Below are 14,448 nucleotides of genomic sequence, written 5' to 3'. Positions count from 1 at the left end.
CTGCCCTTACAACTATGGCCAGTGCCCCTGGAAGCACAGTTTACCCTGTCACTCTCTATGCAGACTCTCCAGAGGCTGTCAGTGAACACCTGCCCCCTGGGACCTGGCCCTGCCTCGTTCCAAGGCCCAGGGCCCACTGCACACTGATGCTCGCCCTGCATGCCAGCCACATTGGCGAAGCACTTGCATCTCTGCTGCTTCCCTCCTGCTTCCTTTGTCCTGAGTGGCATCTAGAGCCACTGACTCAACTAGCCCAGACTGCTGCTCCCGGACTTTTTGTTACACATGCCATCAGATCTCCTCGCTTTCCCAGTCAGAATTCGTGTTATTCATGGCCAAAAACATCCTCATGGGGGCATTACCCCCACACCGACTTGAGCATCCACCTCCTAAGCCCCCACTGGTCCCTACCCAGCAGCAGTGATTGCCTAGCCCCCACTCCAAAGCCCTGCCCCCCAGGAACCTCCCCCAGCAAAGAGGTGCTGAACCCACAGCACGAATGAACGGGTAAACACACACCCAGCCTGAGGGCTGGGATGTCGCTGCATGGCTGGAGACAGCTGGGAAGCCAGGCTGCTTGTCCCAGGCCCTCCATGGAACCTGTGTACAGGCTGAGGGTTCCCACTTTACAGAGCCTAAGGTACCCCATTCCCACTTCCCTGCCATTCCCTCACTGGAAAGGTCTGACCCTACAAAGTGAACAACACTTCTGGGAGTTTCTGCCCAAGACCCTGGCCTGCTCCTAGCCTAGGGCTGCCATCTCTGGTACAAAGGGAGCCTGGGGAGCACCAGAGACTTTCTCCATGAGGCACGCTGAAAACAGAACACCCCAACGGTCCCCGCATGCCTGCCTCAGAGATGATTTAGGCTCTGACAAGTACTTGCTCACCGTTGCCCATGCAGGCGGCAGAACTGGGCTTGGGGGTCAGAGCTCCTGGGCCCGACCCTGCCACTTTCTGACTGTGGGACTCTGACATGTTGAGCCCACTGGGGGCAGGGGGTGGTAGTACTGTGATCAGGGTGTGCGAGGGGTCAGCTCCTTGTTTAGTTCCTCTCTTACCTGAACGCCTGGTTCTCGCGGTTGTTCTGGAGAGCAATGGTTTCCACTTCTGGACCCCCGTCCGCTATGAACCTGGCCAACTTTTCTGCAAGATTCTTGGCCTCTTCGTCCTCTGGGGGTGAAACTTTAAGCAGGCTGTCAGTACTGAGCTCAACTCACCACACCCAACAGCCTAATTTCTGCTAAGAACCCCATGGGCAACAAGAGGGGTTTATTTTAGGAACAATGCAAAGAAAAACAGGCAAATGGGAATCAGATTACTGCACTGGGACCAAATACCAGAGTTAATATTACAATATTATCTTGAGCCGCTGCCCCCACCCCGCACCCTGCCCCTTCCCACCCCATAGATCATAGAACAGAACGTGAGAGAAGGTCTGGAGCCAGGCCGCAGGGGAGATGGGAGCCCCACCTCAGTCTTTCTGCCATGGCTGGCCGTCCAGGTCACACACAGAAGTGGGCCTGGCCCTCCTCTCCTGGGGAGAAGGTCAGGGCACAGGGCGGCGGGAGACAGACAAACATATTGACCTCTGTGGCCTTGTTTGGCCTAAACATCAATGTGCCTGCCACCCACCATAATCTGGCTGGGATTTTACTTCATGATGGCTGGAGACCAGCTAGCATCTCCCCCTCCCCTGATACATACCCCAGCAGGAGCTCACCAGCCAATCCTGGCTGTCCTCTATCTCCCTCCCCAAGTGTCAGGCACATTTGTCTTTATGTCCTCAGTGCCAGAGAGGCAGCAGGAGCTCATTAACATTTATTTAAATGACCAAGAACCAACAGACAAGCATTCCACCCCTTTGCACCCTATACATGCACAGAGCACTGCTCTTGAACATAACAATGACCTTGACCGTGGCCCTCAGACTCTTCCTCACCACCCACCACTGGTAAAGGGGGCAATGCCATCCCCAGCGTGACCCTGGCTGCCTGAGAGGGCACAGACCTGGGCCCTAGGCACCACCCCATGCACCAGAGCCTCCCAGAACCCCGTTTCCCCATGGGATGTGATTTGTCCACACATCTCCCCAGAACCTCCCACCCCCTCCACCCACTTACCTTTCTGAGAGGATGCGTGCAACTTTTGTGCCTCCTTTCTTATCTCAGCCACCTTCTTTCTGTAGTAGAGGAATTCCCTGCTATTCTTATCATGTAAAAACCTGGGGAGAAGTTTCGAAAAACAGACATGATGGTGAGCAGCGGGATGCGCTGACCCAAGCAGCTTCTGAAGAATGTTGTACAAAAGCAAGCTGGTGGGGTGCCTGGGTGGCTCAGTCGGTTAAGCGTCTGCCTTCGGCTCAGGTCATGATCCCAGAGTCCTGGGATGGAGCCCCACGTCGGGCTCCCTGCCCAGCAGGGAGTCTGTTTCTCCCTCTCCCTCTGCCCCTCTGCCCACTTGTGTTCTCTCAAATAAATACAATCTTAAAAACATTAAAAACAAAAACAAAACAAAAGCAGTCTGGTGAGCAGAGACACCTTGATGGGTCCTAAGACTAAGCCTCCGCATCACACCGGAGCCCCTGTGGCCTCTGGTGTGAGTAAGCACTTGGAAACTCAGACCAGTGTCTGGCCCACACGGGCAAGCCCCCAGCCCCGACTAGCCTCAGTAACCAGTAGGGTTTTACAAGAGCGAAGGTACTACTGTGTGTCAAGAACATTAAGTAGTGGTGGCCTTCCCCTCCCAGAAATACTTACGAAAACGCCGGGTTATCCTTGTAGTTCTCCATAGCTACTTTTTCTAACTCGGGACCTCCTTCTGCCACAAAGCGGGCCAATTTCTCTATCACTTTCCGAGTCTCGGCTCCCTCTGGGGGTGAAACTTTAAGGAGGCTGTCAGTACTGGGGTTCAACTCACACACCCCACAGTCAACAGGCACACTCTCTCTATGGACCACAACGACAGAGGGGTGGGGGAGAAGAGGGTGAAATGCGGGAGGTTGTCGGGTGTCCTGGGTCCAAGCACAAAGCACTGTGACGAGGGGGGAGGCCGTCTAAACAGTCTTCATGAGACACACTGGGTGGGAGAGAAGTGTGGGAGCCTCTGGGAGACCAGGCCGATCCCCAGGCTCAGAGAGAGACGTCAGAAAACATAGCCAGTCTCCCCTTTTTTTCTGAAATGCTTCATTCTTTTTATTTACCAGGGTTCAGTTTAACAAACTGGTTTCCTGTCACGCTTCAAAGATGACAAATTCTTTTTTAAAGTATTATTACAAACTCTGACTTAAACACATTGAGTGAGTTTCAATCCATTTTAAACATATCAGCTGGGTTTCAATCCATTGCAATTAATGTCATCACAGAAGCTCAAATGTCCCCTCTGCGGCTGGTAGAGCCTCTTCAAGCTGGCTCCCGAGGCCTTTGGGCCTGACCCCAGGAGTCTCTGATGGCCTCCTCGCTATCTGCTGGGACAAGGTGCTCCAGGGTCATCTCATACACTTCCTGACCAGACCTAGAGCCAGCCATTTCTCCAAGAAGTCCTGGTGTCCATGAGGGAGGAAGTGTGTTTCCAGACCACCATCTGGGTGCCAGGGGCGCTCACAGCAACAGGCTTAATCATTACCTCAGGGCCTTTACAGTGAACAGAGCTACAGAAATGTTCTTTTTGTAGTTTTATTAGCCTCCCCTTTGATCCGCGTGGAACTTGTTTTTGTATTTTATTGCTGGCCTGTTCCTGAGGCATCTCTTGGCCAATTTAAAACTCATGTTCCTTTTATGAGAACTCCCAGAAGAAATTTCTTCCTGCCACTGCCTAGATTCCTAGATTCACTGCTCTCAGCAAGGGGCTAGACACCAAACCTGCAGCCAGACTTATTCCTTTTATTGCTTTAGCTGCCAGGAAGCTGAGGGATGGGAGATCAGGGACCTGGAGCCTGAGGAGGGCCCTCAAGAGATCCCAAGGACTTTCTGTAGCCACCTTTCCCCCTAGCCTTACACTCTTCCTGACTGCCTGGCATGACACTGACTTGCTTGCCATTTACAGGCACAGGTGCTTTTCTGAAGCCACATCAATAGCAACCCATAAGAGGCCTCAATGACCTTGAGACACTCACTGCTCCCTGCAAAGCATTGCGTCCCAGCAGGGTGCTGTCGGAGCTGCTGTGATGCCTCAGGAAAGAGCCCCCTCCCTGGCTCCATCCTGACAAAGAATGGCCCCTGATCTGCTCAGATGCATGGCCACAAGCCAGCACCCTCCCTGAGAGTAACAAGTCTGAAGGCTGTCACAGCATAACTATATGGTTCCTTCAATCTGTCAGCCTGGCTGGGGCAGAGATGGCCCAGGCCTCCACACAGCTCAGGAGGCACTGAAGCCTTGTTCCAAATGCAGACGGAGTCAGACACAGTGAGAGTGCTGCCATCGCCACACTCCACCCTCCTACACGATATGGCCTAGACTGGCTTTCCAAGAAAAAAGACCATCCTTCCCCTGGACAGGAGAGCATGTCCTCCAACCTGTGGGCTTCACCTCTGGCCCAAACTGGTGGGGACAACAACCCACGATGAGAAGAGGCGTGTGGTTCTCAGAGGGCTCAGAAAGCACACACCCAGACAGGGGAAGCAGGGAAGCTCCTCCTCTCATGTTAGGACAAGGAGAGACATAACTGAATGCTCCTCTGAAAAGGCCCCAGCCCTGGCTGCAGACCAGCCCACATGGGTGGAGGATGGCTCCCATGGCTCCCAGGACAAAGTCCACAGTCTATAGCCCCTCCACACTTCCCTTTCACTGCTCCCCACACCCTTTCTTCACTCCCTCCAAGCCTGGAGGGTCCCATGCTGGACCTCGGCTCAGCCTGGAGGGCTGGTGCCTCCCCCCCACTAGCCACACCTTCCCCGCTGACCACTGGTCCCACCCATGGAGCTGGAGGGCAGTGGTCAAAGTAAGGTGGCAGCTTCCGCACCCTACCTTTGATCTCCAGCCACTGCTCGTAGTCTTCCTCCTCATCCTCATCAGGAGACTGGAAGACACTTGGGCGGCTGGCCACGGGGAGCTGCTTGGCATGCACATAGTTCTTCACCTGGCCTGGCGGGCTGCTGATGAGCGGGGGCCTCTTCCCGGTGCGCGGGGGGACTCGAGTGGGGGCGCTGGGCGTGCTAGGTGGGGCATCTTGGCATAGAAAGAAAGACACCCGTGCTCAAGGTCTGAGACGCACATTTCCCCATCTTCTCCCCTAACACATAGGCGTGAGTGCATTAAGTAGAGCTGAGTCCTTGGCTTCCAGCATGGTGACTGGCAGGGGGTGGGGACTGAGAGAGGACGCCATCCTCATTTTATAGAAGAGGACACTAAGGCTCAGAGAAGAATGACTTGTCACAGTCATGAAGCCTGGAACAGAAAGGCGGGGCTCTGCAGGCAGCAGCTCTGGCAGCAGACTCCCTAACATTTGTGCCCAGGGATGTGCCAGCTCCTCTGGGTCAGGCCTGAATCCCCACACCCAGCCACGACCATTCCTCCTGCCGGTGGCAAGCTGGAGACAGCCTACTCTGGGCTTTTCAAACACAGCTCCCGGCCTAAGATCCTGTAGTAAAGGGCTGACATTCTTCCTCCCTCTCTGCAGATGAATTTGGTCTTAGGTTAGTCAGGTTAGGTTTCTTAGCTATTTCCTAGAAAGACTGACAAAGACTGAAGGTCAGCTGTTTTGCCAGCAACTTTCTTACACTAAAAGTAAGCTGACTGAGGGGCAGCTCGGCGGGGAGTCTGCTTAAGATTCTATCTCCCTCTTTCTCTACCTCCACCCACGCAGGCACTCTAAAATAAATGAATCTTTTTTAAAAAACAAAATTAGGGGGCACCTGGTGGCTCCATCAGTTAAGTGTTGGCTTTTAGCTCAGGTCACGATCCCAGGGTCCTAGGATTGAGCCCCACATTAGGCTCCCTACTCAGTGGGGAGTCTGCTTCTCCCTCTGCCTCGCCCACTCTCTCTAATGAATAAATAAAATCTTAAAAAAAAAAAAAATTAAGCTGGGGCGCCTGGGTGGCTCAGTCAGTTAAGCACCTGCCTTCGGGTCAGGTCATGATCTCAGGGCCCAGTGTAGGGCTCCCTGCTCAGCCCTTCCCTCAGCTCTCTCTCCTTCTGCCCCTCCCCCCTACTCCTACATGATCTCTCTGAAATAAAAATAAATAAAATTTTTAAGAAATTTAGCTGACTGGTAAACTGTACAACCACAGATATGGGGGGACTCCCTGTAGTGAGGGATTCTCACACCTCCCATGTCCCATGGAGCTCCCATGGACCAGGTAGCCCTCCCACCTATGGATGGGGTCCCATCCCTCAAACCTAAGTTGCTGCTCTAACCCACGATGTGATCCCACAGCCCTAATGTTGGTCTGTAACCCTCAGGAGAGCTTCCCTGGTGTAATCTGAAACTGGCCCCTATACTCAGAGAGCAGGGAGAGACCACAGAAAAAGGCAGGCCACTCCAGGTTGGTAAGTAGCTGTAATAAGCAAAAGGAACTTACATATGAGGCTTGTCTTGGGCGGTAGCAAAATGAATGGATCCCCGCACCCGCCCACCAAATCTTGAAAGTTTATAGAGACCTCAAGTGGGTTCAGTCACATATACTCACAGATGTTCTCAATACCACAGCACTCTCTCAAGGCTATGTGCTTGGAGTAGCTTCCAGGAGTGGGAAAAACAAGGGGAGCCCGCATTTCAAGCACAGGGGAGGAGGCAAGGGGCTGCTGAGTGCCAGCCAGTGTCCAGCTCACTGGCCAACTGGAGGGCACATCTTTTCCATGACATTCCCCAACACCCGGGGCATTTTTAGTCAGGCCCCTGCCCGCTGAACTGAAACCTGGCTTATCTGTCTCTGTTCCTTTAGGGTAAGCCCTTGAAGGAAGGGTCTATGCTCTCCCCTTGGTCAGATACTGTAGGATGAACAGAATTCATCCCCATCAATATGGGATCAGAGGAATAAGTGTGAGGTGGGGCCTGCTATTACTGTGATGCCTAGGGACCCCCAGAGGAGAGAGCCAGCAGGGTGAGTCGCAGCAGAGGGAGACTCAGGAAATGGGTGAGGGCACTCACCTGTGCTGGTCTGCGCCTTCTGCAACTTCAGAAACTGCTGCAAGAAGCTGCCATCATTAGCAAACTTGTTGGAAACGGAAGAGTTGTGTGCATTCGCAATTCTAGACCCGAGACAGAGGACAGAGAAGGTGAGCCATAGAGGAGGGGAAGGGGCCTGTCTCTCCCATCTCAGCCCCACACCCACCCCACATTCTCACCTAGTGGGACCCAAAACCCTCCCCCAGAGAGTGGGGACTACTAAGTGCACAGAGCAGCCTTCGTAGTAAAATGGAATAACGTTGCTCCAGTCAAAGCAATACTATTCTATACTGACAGCTCAGAAGCACCTGCCCCGCCTGCACAGCACCTGCGTCCTTGTTAACTATCTGGGCTGTTCCTGGCTCCCATGTCTGTCTTCTCAGCTAGATATCAGAGATTTCCAAGGCAGGGCCTGTGTGTCTATACCCACGTGTGACTGCAGTTCAGGGCCTGAGCCAGACGGCGCTTCTGTGGGTATCACTGGTGCACACCAAAACACCCAAAGCAATCATTTGGTAGAAGAATTAAAGGGGAATTTTATATTCTTACTATTTTTACACTCTCTTTTGTTTGCAAAAGTTATGCTTAAACATCTATTTTCAACAAGTCAGCAATAAAGCAAACTCAGGAGCCCAAATGTTTAACTCAAATTCATTTTTCCTGATCATAAAGGCAAGAGAGGTTTATCATGGAGCAAACAGGAATGTAGGAAAATGGAAAGCAAAGGGAAACATCCAGAAGAGTCTCTTCCCTCAGAACAGCCATTACTAACTCTGGTATATTTCTTTGATTTGTCCCCTAGTTAGAAACAGAAGGAAATAAGGCTACGATCATAGTATATATCCTACTTCTTCCAGTTTCTACTATAACATACCATTCTGCCCCAAACCTCAGAAATTGCTCATATGTGTTGCTTTCAAGGCCACACAACCCTCCAACTTTTGTTATTAGTTATTACAATTACTAATACTTATATAATTGTTGTATATTACAAATCTTATTATTATAACATAATTATCATTGTTACAGTGACACATCCAATAATTGGTAAAGGCTCAGGGAGCCCACAGGCCTAGGGTTTTTCCTTCAAAATTAAGTTTTATTCTTCTAAAAATTGTAAAATTCTAAAAAGTCTTATTCTTTTAAAAATATGTTATAATGAACTAAAAATGGAAACAACAAGTAGCACTAGTTAAATAAATCATAGGACTTCCATTGGGCAGATGAAGCAGCCCTGAAAACCGAAAATTCTAGAGATAAAGCAATAAAGTGCAACGTTAAATGAAAAAAAAAAAAAAGCAGAATATAAAACTACAGGGGTGGTTAAGAATCCCACTCTTGACTGCTGCTTAGGTCATCATCTCAGGGTGAGACTGAGTCTGACATCGTTCTCTGTACTGAGCACAGAGACTGCTTAAGATTCTCTCTCTCCCTCCCCATCTCCACTTACCCTTCCAACCCCACCCCCAAAGAAAACGAGACAACTACAGTACGACCTTATTTATGTCAAAAAAATATTTGAATTTTTTTGAATTAAAAATTGTTAGGGGCACGGGGTGCCTGGGTGGCTCAGTGGGTTAAAGCCTCTGCTTTCAGCTCAGGTCATGGTCCTGGGGTCCTGGGATCGAGCCCTGCATCGGGCTCTCTGCTCGGCGGGGAGCCTGCTTCCTCCTCTCTCTCTGCCTGCCTCTCTGCCTACTTATGATCTCTGTCAAATAAATAAATAAAAATCTTTAAAAAAAAAATTGTTAGGGGCGCTTAGGTGGCTTAGTTGGTTAAGCAGCTGCCTTGGGACAGAGCCCCACATCCGGCTCCTTGCTCAGAGGGAAGTCTGCTTCTCCCCTGTCTGCCACTCAGCTTGCTTGTGCTTGCTCTCTCCTCCCCGACTGTGTCAAATTAAAAAAAAAAAAAAAATTGTTAGGAAAAAACATCAAGGGGTGCCTGGGTGGCTCAGTCGTCAAGAATCTGCCTTTGGCTCAGGTCATGATCCCAGGGTCCTGGAATTGAGCCCCACATCAGGCTCCCTGCTCAGCAGGAAGGCTGCTTCTCCCTCTCCCACTCCCCAAGCTTATGTTCCCTCTCTCACTATGTCTCTCTCTGTCAAATAAATAAATAAAATCTTGAAAGAAAGAAAGAGAGAGAGAGAGAGGAAGAAAGAAAGAAAAACCCATTGATAGGTGTCTGGGTGGCTCAGTCAGTTAAGCATCTGCCTTTGGACCCCTTGCTCTGTGGGGAGCCTGCTCCTCCCTCCGCCCCTCCCCTTTGCTCATGCTCTGTTGCTCTCTCTCTGGCTCTCTCTCTCACAAATCTTAAAAAAAAAAAAAAGAAAAAAACCATCAAAATGCTAACAGCACTGTTTCTGGGTTGCAGCGTTATAATTCATTTTGGTTTTGCCTTGTTTTCCTCTCCGTCAGTTTCCATAAAGTCTGCCACATATACGTAAAGTAGTGCGGTTGTTTTTTTTTTTTAAGATTTACTTTTTTTTTTTTTTTTAAAGATTTTATTTATTTGTCAGACAGAGGGAGAAGCAGACTCCCAGCTGAGCAGGGAGCCCGATGCAGGGTTGGATCCCAGGACCCTGGGATCATGACCTGAGCCGAAGGCAGACACTTAACCGACTGAGCCACCCAGCATCCTAAGATTTATTTATTTTTTAGAGAGAGAGAAAGAGCCCACGCAAGCACAGCAGGGAAGGACAGAAGGAGAGGGAGAGAGTGTATCAAGTGGACTCCGTGCCAAGCGTGGAGCCCGACGTGGGGCTTGATCCCACAACCCTGAGATCACCCACAATCTGAGTCAAAACCAAGAGTTGGATGCTCAACAGACTGCGCCACCCAGGCATCCCTGTAAAGTTTTTTTTTACAAAGGAGAAGGTTCTACTGACCCTGCCCTTGTCCTCATACTATGAATATCTCCCTCAAGAGGGATGGAAAGAAGGTGGAGACAATGAAAGACAAGAAAATACCTCAGGGCAGCAGCAAGCAGCAAATGAATCCCATTTGAAAACCACCCATTAACAGATGGTAAGGGGTATTATGCAGCCTTTAAAAATTCTGGCTCCTGGGGGCGCCTGGGTGGCTCAGTGGTTTAAAGCCTCTGCCTTCGGCTCGGGTCATGATCTCAGGGTCCTGGGATCGAGCCCTGCACCGGACTCTCTGCTCGGTGGGGAGCCTGCTTCCTCCTCTCTCCCTCTCTGCCTACTTGTGATCTCTGTCTGTCAAATAAATAAATAAAATCTTTAAAAAAAAAAAAAATTCTGGCTCCTGATAAAAGGATAAACAACACATGGTCCATCCACACAGTAGAATATTATTTGGCCATGAAAAGGAATGAAGTCCTGACGCTTTCTAAAAAGTGATGAACCTTGAAAGCATCCTGTCCAGTGAAAGAAGCCAGACATAAAAGGCCAAATGTTTAAAATATGTAGGATAGATCAATCCACAAAGACGGTAAATTAGGGGCTGGCAGGGGCTGGGGAAGGAGGAAATAGGGAGTGAATGCAAACGGGTACTTAGTTTCCTTTTGGGATGACAAAAATGTTCTAGAACTAGATACTGGTCATGGTTGCATGACATCGTGAATTTACCAAAAAATCACTAAATTGTATAGTTTAAAAGACCAACTTTATGACATATTAATTATATCTTAGTAAGAATAAAACTTAAAAACTACAATGGTTCTAAAGAGTTGTGATCCAGGGAAAAGCTTTTCTTTTAAAAAGTTGAGGGGGATGGGGTGCCTGGGTGGCTCAGTCGTTAAGTGTCTGCCTTCGGCTCAGGTCGTGAGCCCAGAATCCTGGGATCAAGCCCCACATCGGGCTCCCTGTTCGGCAGGAAGCCTGCTTCTCCCTCTCCCACTCCCCCTGCTTGCGTTCCCTCTCACCGTGTCTCTCTCTGTCAAATAAATAAATAAAATCTTTAAAAAATAAATAAAATAAAAAGTTGAGGGGGAAGTAGCACATGAAATGGATCATAACTTTGTGAAACAAAGCAAAGACACGGGGTTAGGGTTAGCAAAATGGTTGCCTTGAGGCAACTTGAATGTTTATTTCTTCAGTGAGAAATTCTAACACTTGTTGTTCTATGCTTTTACAGTTAAATAACCTTATTTCCAAAGCTACCTGTATCATGCATCCACCTGCCTAATGTTCCCTTTCAGCTGCCTGATCCTGGTGCTGGGATCCAGTTGCTTCCAGCAGACCTACTTGGAAGCATGTCTATAGATCTCTCCCATCTTGTGCAAGTCCTTCTATAACACTAGGGTAAGAGCCACAAGCCCACTGACTGACGGATCACTCCATATCCAGTCCCCACATTCATAAGGGCCTTGGAGATCCCAGGCTCTGGGTTCCCGTTAAGAATAAGGTCTAAGTCCTGCCCTCAATGACATGCCACAGGTTCTTAGAAAAGGTGGGAGCTGAGACAGCTCTGTAGAGGGTTTAACATACTCCACGCTTCAGACCCCAGAGGAAGGGGCCTGTCTCTCTGTCAATCTCCAACCTGAAATTCTTGGATCTGTCATCCTAATTACACCACCCCTGCTCAAAACTCTTGGGTGCCCTGAGCATTTCTCCTCCTCCTGCTTGGCTATGAAACAACCACTCTGATGCAACAGCTTGAGCCACCTGACACACAAGGGCTCTCTTTCCTTCCTGCCTTCTACTAGATAGGTCTTTCCCTGCTTCCTCAGTGGGCTGGCTCTGAGAACGGAGAGCCTCTGCTGGGCCCCCACAGTGGCTCCTGCACCAGGAGCCACTCCTGCACTGCCTCATGTTACCCACTGGCAGCTCTGGGGGCAGAACAGGCACCCTCATCGTTAGTAGACCATGAGCCCCAAAAGGGTAGAGATGGGAGTCTGGGGTTTTGTTCCGTGCTACATCCCTGGCCCCTAGCCCACAGCTAGTCAGCAGTAAATAACTGGTGAATATAGGCAGGCCATCCTCTGAGCTCCCACACGACACCTGTTTCTCTCTTGCCACCTGAGGCGAAGGCAGAGGCTTTAACCCACTGAGCCACCCAGGCGCCCCCCACCTGAGCCTTCTGAAACAGAGCATCTGTGTCACTCCTTGCATCACCAGGTTGTGGCCAAGTGCAAGAATACCCAGACTGCGCTTGAACACAAAACCCTCTGCCAGTGACCCTCTAAGACCCCAGCCCAGCTGCAGGGGGAACTTACTCGCCAGGATGTGGGGGCTGAGGGCTGATGACCACCTGATTCTGCTTGGCTTTCTGCTCCATTTTGGCTTCAATTTCACGTTTCTTCTGAGCAATGAGCTCTTCTTGGTGAAGGATGTTCATGTTCATTTTTCCGGACTTGGGAGGAGCAACCCCAAACCACCGGTTAGCCTTTCCTGAGGAGAAAAACGCAGATCAGAAATCATCTTTGCTCCCCATACAAGTACAGCAGCTGCTACAGGAGCAGCCCAGTTGCAGCTGCCTGCACCAACTGACATTCCAATGTCAACTTCTTGATTTATTCCATGAATATTTACTGAGCTAATGTACCAGGTGCTCTGCTCAACCAGAAAAGGGATCTCTGCCAATGTGGGTCTCACCTTGGGCAAAGAAGGCAACAGACTTACACCCAAAAAGCAGCTGTAAAATTGTAATAAGAGCTCTTTGCTAGAGCGCAAAAAAGGGGTTAGAAGAATGATAGATGAGCACCTATACGGCTAGGGCAGCCAGAAAATAACTGTTAGAAGAGAAGACATTTAAGTTGAAACCAGAAAGATAAAGGGCCAGCCTCCTGAAAAGCCACCTGGGGAACTATCTGGGCAGAATAAGCAGTTGCAAAAACCTAAAGCATGAGGCGCCTAGGTGGCCCAGTAGTTAAGCGGCTGCCTTCAGCTCAGGTCATGATCCCAGGGTCATGGAATCGAACTCCGCGTTGGGCTCTCCACTCAGCAGGAAGCCTGCTTTTCCCTCTCTCACTCCCCCTGCTTGTGTTACCTCTCTCTGTCTCTCTCTGTCAAACAAATAAATAAAATCTTAAAACAAAAAACAAACAAACAAACAAAAAACCTAAGGCAAAAAGAAGCCTGGTATATGCAAGGACCAGCAAGGGCCCACTGTGGCCAGAGTGGACTTTTTAAGGAATGGAAGTGGGGGGTGCAAGATGGAGGAGTCTAGGTTTTACTTTAAAGGCTCTATGGAGGAACAGAGGAGTATGAAGCTGACAAACAGTATTTTAAAGATCATTCTGGATACTAATTGTAGAGTGCACGGTGGCAGCAAGAAGACCAACAAGGAGGCTTGGGTGGTGTCTTGGAGGATGATGGTGTCTTCAGATGAAGGTGGGAAGTGTAAAGATGGAGAAGACACCTCAAAGGTTCCTCATGGGACTCAGACTAAAATCCAAATTCTGAAAGTTGATTTTCAGGGCCCTGTCAGAAGACTCCCCTCCTCACTTCCACTTCACTCGACATTCTTCAAAATGACAAGCCCATCACATCCCAAAGACTTTGCACTGGCTGTCACCCCTCTGTGTGGGAAGGCCTGGAGGGCAGAGCTCTGCCCTCCAGGCCTTCCCATAGCTGCCATCTTCTCATCTCAAATGTCTTCTGCTTAAAAGGCCTTCCTTCACTACCCAATATCAGCAGCCTCCACCCCCATTCTCTCACATCATTATAACCTGTGTCTTTGTAAATACTTCCTCTGGGCGCATTGTCTGACGGCCCAGTAGAAAATAACCTTCAGGAAAGTAGGACCCTTTTGGATCACCACCGCATCCTCAGCGCCTAGCATAGTGCCTAGCACACAGTATTTGCTGAATGAATGCATCCCAGTCTTGGGGGCGCGGGGCCGCTAGGGCTAGGAGAGAAGGAAGGGCAAAACCTGTGGCAAAGTGGGGGCTCAAAAGACCGAGGAAGTGTGTAGAGAGGGTGCTAGAGCACTTCGAAAAAGCAGCTTTTTTGCAAAGTGGACACAGGCCAGACCACGGCTGCTACGAACAGAGGGGCGCAGGACAGCCCAAGGTTGCTGCTGTTTCGGGGAACAGAGCTCTGAACAGTCCTAAAGGCGATTATTCGGGGAAAGGGAGAGCAGGGCCGACCCAGGGGCGGCCTTTATGGAACACCAGGCGCCCACAGCAAACCCGGCGGTGGGGGCAGCAACCGGGTCTGGGGTCTCGGGAGACGGGGAAGACGCAGAAGCCTCCGCTTCGGAACGCCCTAGGGGCTGAGGCGAGGAGCCCGTGGGTCGGGGCAGACCCGATGGGAAGACGAAACCGCGACGCGTAGCCCCGCTGACCCAGGCGGGCGCTTCAAGGGAGGCGGGGGCTGTTACCTGCAACATCCCGGTTGTCCATCTTGAGACTCATACAATCCCACAATGCTCCGGTTCCAC

General features: G+C 50.4%; 1 protein-coding gene across 2 annotated transcripts in view; it reads right to left on the bottom strand.

Moving 5' to 3' along the window:
- Positions 1 to 14,431, bottom strand: part of SUGP1 (SURP and G-patch domain containing 1) — a 31,697-nt gene extending 17,266 nt beyond the window's left edge. The window contains exons 1-7 of one of the 2 annotated variants that reach the window (XM_080809844.1): positions 14,389 to 14,431; positions 12,281 to 12,455; positions 7,088 to 7,188; positions 4,965 to 5,165; positions 2,759 to 2,882; positions 2,123 to 2,223; positions 1,061 to 1,184 (exon numbers count right to left, since the gene is read on the bottom strand). In XM_080809844.1, coding sequence (XP_080665970.1) covers positions 1,061 to 1,184; positions 2,123 to 2,223; positions 2,759 to 2,882; positions 4,965 to 5,165; positions 7,088 to 7,188; positions 12,281 to 12,455; positions 14,389 to 14,422 — 860 coding nt within the window. In that variant the 5' untranslated portion in view covers positions 14,423 to 14,431. The remainder of the gene's footprint in view (positions 1 to 1,060; positions 1,185 to 2,122; positions 2,224 to 2,758; positions 2,883 to 4,964; positions 5,166 to 7,087; positions 7,189 to 12,280; positions 12,456 to 14,388) is intronic. The other variant, XM_080809845.1, reaches the window with a different exon arrangement.
- Between the last annotated feature and the right edge of the window lie 17 nt (positions 14,432 to 14,448).

Source organism: Martes martes (assembly GCF_963455335.1).
Source record: "Martes martes genome assembly, chromosome: 1".
Taxonomy (NCBI): Eukaryota; Metazoa; Chordata; class Mammalia; order Carnivora; family Mustelidae; genus Martes; species Martes martes.
This window is presented reverse-complemented; position numbering and strand designations above follow the sequence as displayed.